This window comes from Pipistrellus kuhlii, unplaced genomic scaffold (assembly GCF_014108245.1).
Source record: "Pipistrellus kuhlii isolate mPipKuh1 unplaced genomic scaffold, mPipKuh1.p scaffold_m20_p_1, whole genome shotgun sequence".
NCBI classification, from domain to species: domain Eukaryota; kingdom Metazoa; phylum Chordata; class Mammalia; order Chiroptera; family Vespertilionidae; genus Pipistrellus; species Pipistrellus kuhlii.
Window position 1 is genome coordinate 61677725 of NW_023425404.1, and position 9147 is coordinate 61686871.

General features: G+C 40.9%; 1 protein-coding gene across 1 annotated transcript; it reads right to left on the reverse strand.

Moving 5' to 3' along the window:
- Positions 1-7563: 7563 nt before the first annotated feature.
- LOC118724729 (60S ribosomal protein L34-like) lies at positions 7564-7978 on the reverse strand. The gene has a single exon (XM_036448386.2). It carries the CDS (start codon positions 7942-7944, stop codon positions 7591-7593), a length of 354 nt encoding a protein of 117 aa, XP_036304279.1. The 5' UTR covers positions 7945-7978; the 3' UTR covers positions 7564-7590.
- Between the last annotated feature and the right edge of the window lie 1169 nt (positions 7979-9147).

The window sequence follows — 9147 nt, forward strand, 5'->3', positions numbered from 1 at the left end:
CGGTTTCGGCTCATTTACTCTTTAAAATAACTTTGCTGGCCGAAACTAGTTTGACTCAGTGGATAGAGCGTCAGTCTTCTGGCTAAAAGGTCCCAGGTTCGATTCTGGTCAAGGGCATGTACATTGATTGCGGGCACATCCTCAGTAGGGGAGGCAGCTGGTTGATGTTTCTCTCTCATCAATGTTTGTAACTCTCTCTCCCTCTCCTTTTCTTTCTGTAAAAAAAATAAATAAAATATATTAAAAAAATAAAATAACTTTGCCAAGGAAGCTTTATATAATCCTCATCTTAGACATGCAGAACACCCCATTTTACAAATGAGGAAACTGAGATTAGAGAAGCAAAGTAGCTTTCTTGCTCAAAGTCTCATCGCTGATAAATGGCTGGTTGAAATTTGCCCAAGCAATGCCTATTTGGACAGCCCATGGGTTTTTCTTTCTTTTTTTCTTCAACACAAAGTGGCACTTTATTGTCATTCTGCTGATTTCTTCGTCTGTTATAGGCCTCGTTTTCTGGCCACAGACCTGGATGATGGCACAAACATTCAACTCCCAAAGAAAATGTGAAGACCTTCAATTAATACCGTGTTTCCCCGAAAATAAGACCTAGCACAACTTTGAGAGAAAAATTAATATAAGACACTGTCTTATTTTCAGGGAAACAGGGTATTGACAACACATGCTTCTTTTAATTCCATATACTCTCCTATGTTTTTTGCCTTACTAGCATTAAGGGAGCAAAGCAATCAAGAGGAAGGACAAAGTGCCCTTTGCAACACTTCACTAAGTAAGAAAGCACTGGCAAACAACCCTGGTCTCATTAGATGATTCTTCAGCCTGGCCTCTTTCAGGTGGCAGTTGCCATGGTGTTTTAGTGGCAGAGGCAGGGAGTGAAGATCAAGGACCGCCCTTCAGATTGATTCTTGTCTGGTGTTTCTTTTCAGAGTTCATTCTGAAAGGATGGCAGGAGGTTAAACATCCATAAGAGGATGGGTAGAACTTATTCTTTTTGCTTACCTTCATTTCTCCATGTTACTCATGTTAACTAAAGAGAAACAGAATCTGTGAAGAGGACAAGAGAGTGGAAAAGGAAAGGGAGCCGAAACCGGTTTGGCTCAATGGATAGAGCGTCGGCTTGGGGACTGAGAGGTCCCGGGTTCGATTCCGGTCAAGGGCATGTACCTTGGTTGCGGGCATATCCCCGGTAGAGGGTGTGCAAGAGGCAGCTGATCCATGACTCTCTCTCATCGATGTTTCTAGCTCTCTATCTCTCTCCCTTCCTCTCTGTACAAAATCAATAAAAAAAAAAATATGTGTGTATATATATATATATATATATATATATATATATATATATATATAAAGGAAAGGGAGGTTGTAGGCTAGGAGGGCCCTGAGCCTGGCTGGCAGTGGGAGATGGCTAGGGTGGGGGCAAGAAGGAGTGTGTGTGAGTGTGTGTGTGTGTGTGTGTGTGTGTAAGAAAAACATTATAGGAACAATGTGTTAAAGCTCTGAAGATCCTGAAGTTGGTCATTTGAAATAAAATCAATAAATCAACAAAGAATTGGAAATTAGGGACAAAGAGCAAAGGTGAGGGAGCATGATGAGAAAGGGAAAGGAAGGAAGGAAGGAAGGAAGGAAGGAAGGAAGGAAGGAAGGAAGGAAGGAAGGAAGAAAGGAAAGAAGGAAGGAAGACCAAGCCACGAGAAAGGAAAACAAATCAGAGTGAAGAGAAAGAAAGAGTTAAGTCACAGAAGCAAGTCTTTGAGGGACTCGGAACATATGGATTGAAGTATGTTAGAAAATATGAATAATTGACAACCTATAATAGAAACAGCTTTCAGGAGGAACCTTTAAGGAGAGGAACAAGTGGACTCCCAAAGACTTTGATCTGAAAGGGGCCATGGGGATCATTTCCAAATCTCTCACTTTTCAGATAAGGAAACTAAGAACAACAGAGGCTAAGTGACTTATCAAAAGGTTCTCTAGAACCATATCTTACCTCAAGGAACTGCTCTTTCTACTACACCATGGAACTAAAGAAGAAGCAAGGCAAGAATGAGTGAGAAGCAAAACATAAACATTCAAAAAATAGATCTTTGCCAAAACCGGTTTGGCTCAGTGGATAGAGCATCGGCCTGCGGACTGAAGGGTCCCAGGTTTGATTCTGGTCAAGGGCATGTATCTTGGTTGTGGGCATATCCCCAGTACAGGTGTGCAAGAGACAGCTGATCGATGATTCTCACTCATCGATGTTTCTAACTCTCTGTCCCTCTCTCTTCCTCTCTGTAAAAAAATCGATAAAAATATATTTAACAAAAATAGATCTTAGCCTGCTGCATTGACCTATGAACCAGGAGGTCTTAGGATAGCTCAGAGTAAGGAGAGCTGATGGCGCAAATCAAAGCCAGAATTCTTAAGAAGAACTAGGAGGAGCTGAAGATCCTACCACCCTGGAAGTCCAAAGAGGCTGAAATAGGATAGCAAATGAGTTAATGGAGAAAGGAGTCAAGAACTGGAAGAATTGCTGTAAATATTGACTTTATGGGACTTGTGGGTTTGAGTTGAATGGCACCTGGCTTAAACATGGAGATTCAAAATGCATGATAAGGGCCATGGTGTATATTGTGGAGAATTCTGTGCTTCACTGCAACTGAGTTTTTCTATGAGAATGGATGGCAATATAGTACTTACATTATTTAAAAATCATATACTATTTGATTCATTATTCTTTTTTTTAAATAAATCTTTATTGTTCATATTATTACAAATGTTCCTCTTCCCCCTGCTTCCATTGCTCTCCTCCACCAGATTCCCACCCCACCCTCTGCCCTTTCCCCACCCCCCATTGTCCTCATCCATAGGTGCACAGTTTATGTTCAGTCTCTTCCCACAGTCCCCTCTCCCCTTTTCCCCAAGAATTGTCAGTTCACTCCCCTTCCATACCTCTGATTCTATTATATTCAACAGTTAATATTGTTCATCATTTTTTTTAATTTCCTTGGTTTTTAGATTCACTTGTTGATAGTTAAATATTTGTTGTTCATAATTTTTATCTTTATTTACTTTCTCTTCCGAAAGAACCCCCTTCAGCAATTCATATAATTCTGGTTTGGTGGTGATGAACTCCTTTAGCTTTTTTTTTTTTTTTTTTTTTTTAGTGAAGCTCTTTATCTGGCCTTCAATTCTGAGTGATAGATTTGCTGGATAGATTATTTTTGGCTGTAGGTTCTTACTATTCATCATTTTGAGTATTTCTTGCCATTCCCATCTGGCCTGCATGATTTCTGTTGAGAAATCAGCTGACAATTGTATAGGTGCTCCTTTATAGGTAACTACCTGCTTTGCTCTTGCTGCTTTTAATATTCTCTCTTTGTCTTTTGCTCTTGGAATTTTAATTATGATTTGTCTTGGTGTGGTCTTCTTTGGATTCCTTTTGTTTGGAGTTCTCTGTGCTTCCTGGACTTGTAAGTCTAATTCATTCACCAGGTGGGGGAAGTTTTCTGTCACTATTTCTTTCAGTATGTTTTCGATATCTTGCTCTCTCTCATCTTCTGGGACCCCTATAATTCTGATGTTGGTTCACTTGAAGTTGTCCCAGAGGTTTCTTACATTATCTTCAATTTTCTGGATTCTCTTGCCTTCTAGCTTCTGTGGAGGAGTGTCTTCTGGCTCTTTCTGTTCCAGATCTTTGACTTGATTCTTGAAGCCTTCCATTCTGTTTTTAGGACTCTGTATAATATATATTTTTTTTATTTCAGACAATATATTCTTTGTTTCTTGTTGATCCCTTATTATTTCTTGTTGATCCCTTATTATTTCTAGTTGATCCCTTTTCATATCCTCATAGGCATCGTTTATTTTATCAGCCTTTTCTAGGAGATTCTTGAACAACCTTATAAGTGTGGTTTTGAACTCTATATTCAGTCGCTTTTTGTCCTCCATTTCTTTTGTTTGTGATCTATTTCGTTGTCTTGGCATTTTCGCAGCTTCCCTGATGGGGCGGAGTTTCAGGGTGGAGCCTACAGGCTTGGCTCCCATCAGCCACGCCCTATGCAGTTCCTGAGTCTCAGTAATCCCCAGGGTCCTTCAGTAATCGCTGCAAGCACCTCTGAGAGAAAGGTGCCCTTGATTTTCGCCTGCTACCAAACAGTCTAGGGCCTAGACTCTAGGCTCTCCCCAAATGAGCCCAGAACTGGGGTTCAGTTCAGTTGAAAGTGGGGTTGGAGGTAGTGTTCAGAGCAGTCTGGAGCCCCTGTCTCCTTCCTGCCAGGGCAATCCCGCGGCACAGCCAACCGTCCCTTCTCTGTGCGCAATGTGCGCGCCTCTGGGACCTCCTTTCACCGCTCCCCCAGGGTTCTGCCTTACAGCCCAGCTCCCTCTGTTTGAGCCTGGGTCCCTGGGGTCTGGCCTAGAACTGGGGTTCAGAGCAGTCAGACCTGGGGTTCAGTACAGTCCAGAGCTTTTATCTCCTTCCTGCTAGGGAATGCCAGCCAGGTACTCAGCCGCCCCCTCCTCTCCAGCTCCGTCCTCTCCGTGCGCGCTGCGTGTCTCCGTACCTTAGGCTCTTACAGCTCCTCCGCGCTTCCTTCTGGTTTTCTCCTTGCTTCTCGTTGTAGAATTTCCAGTCAGTCGACTTTCCTGTAGTTCTGGGTAATGTCCATTTTATATTTTAGTTGTATTTTATTGAAATTGTTGTGTGCGTCTGCGACTAGGTGTTTACCTGTGCAGCCATCTTGGATTCTCTGTGATTCATTATTCTTTGTCTTAAAATGCATTGTACACTTTCTTGACCCCATGATCCACTTAATCCCATGGAATTTAATATGAGGTTCAGGAATTTACTATTCATATTGTGGGTGCTCTCTCTCTCTTTTTTTCTCTTTAGATATATACACACACACACACACACACACACACACACACACACATTATATACTGAGAGATTTAAATATATGTATAGCTTAAATGTTTATACAAAGATAAGAAGAGGGGGTCATTGAATTTAGGATAAAGACAGGATGATGGAGAAGTGACTTTAAGGACCAAATTCTATTCTATGAGATTTGATCTTTCTTTGCCCTAGCTGGTTTAACAACCTCTCTTCCCAACTTTTGATCAAGAGATAAATGTTACCAAGGTATGTATATGTTTCCAAAATATTAGGTCTAGTAATAATTAATGTCGTTTTCTAATACTTTTTTAAATCGAATTTATTTAAACAATACAACAAAATTTAATCAACAATATAGTTGCCGTTCTTTTCTACTACTTGTGCCCAACGCTCAGGAAGCATTTTAATCCCTCTGTTGTAAAATTCTTGTGATTTTGATGCAAAAAATTCAGTCAATGCATTTTTGAGGCATTCTTCATTATTAAATTTTTTTCCAAGAAGAAAGTTTTGCAAAGAACGAAACAAATGGTAATCGGAAGGGGCAATATCAGAAGAATATGCAGGTTGAGGGAGAACTTTCCATTCCAACTGGCGCAGTTTTTCAGCAGTGATTCTTGCAGTATGCGGTCGTGCGTTATCGTGGTGAAGAATTACGCCCTTCTGATTAATCAGCGCGGGTTCTTTTTCTCTTAAAGCTTGGGCTAACCTTTCCAATTGGGCACTATACACTGCACTTGTAATGGTTTGGTTAGATGGTAAAAGTTCATAATGAAGAATTCCTTTAAAATTCCACCAAACACACAACATCACTTTTTTCGCATGCAAGTCAGGTTTTGGCGTGGGCTGCGGAGCCTCATTTTTGTCCAACCATTGAGGCCGCCTTTTCAAATTAACATACAGCACCCATTTTTCATCTCCAGAAACAATTTGCTCTAAAAATGGCAAACGGTTTTGACGAGAGGGGAGCGAACTGCAAATTGTGACTCTTTGATTACAGTTGTTGTCCGTCAACTCATGAGGAACCCATTTTCCAAACTTTTGGACTTTGCCAAGTGCACGCAATTGATTGGAAATTGTTTTTTGTGAACAATTTAAAGTTGTCGCAAGCTCTTGTTGGGTAATTTGAGGATTTTGCACCAAAAGAGCTTGAAGAGCTTCTTGATCAAAATTGGACACACGGCCTCGACCACTCTTGTCATCTAACGAAAAATTTCCCTCGCGAAATTTCTCAAACCAACGCTGGCATTTTCTGGCGCTAACTGCATCTTGACCAAGAGCACTACAGATGTTTTTTGCAGCCTCACTTGCTTTTCTTCCTAATTGGAACTCGTAAAGCATGCAGTGCCGAATATGCTCTTCATCCGCCATCTTCTTAGCCCTAGTTTTGCAACAAAAACCAAACCAAACACAAACTTTTTCAAGCAAAACTTGTTAATTGCACTTCACACGTTCTGTAGATACCACGTGTTTGAAGGTTATGTCAATACAAGTCAACGCCAAGCAAGATTTTAAACGAATGTTTAAAAACGACATTAATTATTACTAGACCACGGAAGACTAAAAGAATAGAGAGGGTAAAGAGGGAGACTTGGGAGAAATAGGCCTATTACTCAAGAACAGTTACTCTTTTCATCACTTACCCCCTTCTTTATTCTGGAAAGCTCAGCCATCCTTCCACACACACCATTTCTAAGCTGTCCATCTTTATTCAATCAGCTTGAAATTCCAGTATTAACTTTGTTTTCTTGAAATGAAAAAGAAACACTTTATCCCCCACTGGCTAAGGTACCTAAAAAATTACCTTAGAAAATGAACTCGATACAGCCACATTACCTAATTCAAAATCTTAGAAAACAAACCAGAAAGTGTCATAACTATTACAGTACTATGAAAGCCCTTCTAAATTTAAGATCTTTTAAAAAATAAGAGCATTAAGCCCTGGCCATTGTGGCTCAGTGGTTGAAGCATGGGGCCATGCACTGAAGGGTTGAGGGTTTGATTCCTGGTCAAGGGTGTATACCTGGGTTGTGGGTTTGATCCTCTGCTCTGGTTGGAGGGACTTGGGGAGTCAATAGGTGGATGTGTCTCTCTCACATTGATACCTCTCTCTCTCCGCCTCCCTCCTTCTCTTTCACACTCTCTAAAGATCACTGGGTGAGGATTAACATAAAAAATAAATAAGAGCATTAAAATATATAATTTTCAAAATAAAAGCACATATGTATAAAATCACAGTTTTTCCCCTCCACAGCCTTATATTGAAAGTTCACTTGACAAATAGACCTCATCTGACACATATTTCCATTTTTAGTGGAAAAATCATTGACTTGGATTCTAGTCAGACTCTCCCACTTCCCAGTTAAATTACCATAGGAACATGTCTTTTCCTCTCCAGATCTGTTTCCCCATCTGCAATGATTAAGTTAGACCAGATGAGTTTCTCATCCAGCTTTAACCTCTGTGCTTTGCATGTGAATATCTATATCAATCAACAAAATGTGTCCATTGCAACAAGTTCTACATGGGGTCGTCCAATAATAAACTCATGGTAGTCAGTTTCCAAAGGCATTACTCAGGACAAAAGTCACCTAGGTCGAAGTTGAAAATCCCTGAGGAAGGAATGTACCAGAGACCAGTTTTTTTTATTTTTTTATTTTTATTTTTTTTTATTACTCAAAAAAGCTTCATTTTTAAATTTATTTAGCTTTCTGACTCTGTGCTTGTGCCTTCAACACTTTCACAACAATTTTCTGCTCCTCAATAAGGAAAGCACCCTTGATCCTGTCACGGACACATTTAGCACACATGGATCCACCATAGGCCCTGTTGACATGTTTTTTCGTTTTAGACAACCTCATTAGAACTTTAGGCCTCACAGCTCGAACTCCTCGAAGTCGGCCTGGGCACACACCACATGCAGATTTGGGTGCTTTCCCAACCTTCTTGGTGTAAAGGTAAACAATTCTATTACCAGGGGTTCGGGACAGTCTAGTTTTGTTAGAGGCTGTATTGTAGGACAGCCTCTGGCGGTATGTCAAACGCTGGACCATGGTGTATGCCTGAAGTCACCGTCCCCAGAAAAGCCAGAGACCAGTTTTATGCAGGTACAGTGGTGCCTTGCATAAAGAACGCCTCGCACAGCGAACACTGCACACAACGAACTTCATTTCATGATTCATACAACGAACTTCGTTTCACACAACGAAGTCTCCCGAGCTTCCACGACTGCTTTGCCCGAGCTTCCACGACTGCTTCGCCCGAGCTTCCACGATCGCTGCCGATGTATTGCATCCTTCCGCGCAGGCACTGCAGGCAGTCGTTAGTCACTGCGCTTAACTTAAGCACGTATCGCGGCAATCGTTCTTCATTACGAATTAAATCACGCACGTATCACGGCAGTCGTCCTTTTAAGTTAAACTCAATATTTTTTTTATATCATGGCTTCTAAAAAAAGCAGGAAGGTGATTTCTGTTGAAATGAAACAGGAAATAATTAGAAGGAGTGAATGTGGGGTAAAACAGTGTGACCTCGTCAAAGAGTTTGGCCTCAGCAAGACCACCATTTTCACCATTTTGACAAATAAGGATGCAATCAAATCAGCCAAAGTAGCCAAAGGAGGATCAAAACTATTTCATGAAAAACATAGGTCTTCAATCCACGAGGAAATGGAGAGGCTATTAGCGATTTGGATTAAGGACAGGCAGGTGAAAGGTGATGTAACAACCCAAGATATTATCTGTCACAAAGCCAAGAGAATTTATGACGATCTAAAGAAAAACGTCCCTGGAAGCAGCAGCAATCAAGATAATGAAGAAGAATTCAAAGCCAGCAGGGGGTGGTTTTTTAGATTTAAGAAAAGGTGTGGAATCCACAGCGTTACTATGCATGGTGAGGCTGGCAGTGCTGACAAGAAAGAAGCAGAAAAGTTCTCTATTAACTTTCAAAAATGTATTAAGGATGAAGGATACTGCCCACAACAAGTGTTCAATGCCGATGAAACGGGTCTTTTCTGGAAAAGAATGCCGAGCAGAACCTTCATTACAAAAGAGGAGAAGAAATTGCCAGGACACAAAGCCATGAAGGACAGACTTACCCTTATGTTTTCGTCTAATGCCAGCGGAGACCTCAAGATCAAACCTCTATTGGTTTATCACTCTGAAAATCCAAGAATTTTCAAGAAAAATAACGTTATTAAGTCCAAACTGCCCGTCCATTGGAAGTCCAATCAAAAAGCCTGGGTGACCCAAGTTATC

Excerpts from the sequence above, each read along its gene's own strand:
- LOC118724729 (XM_036448386.2), bottom strand. The coding sequence starts at position 7,944 with ATGGTCCAGCGTTTGACATACCGCCAGAGGCTGTCCTACAATACAGCC.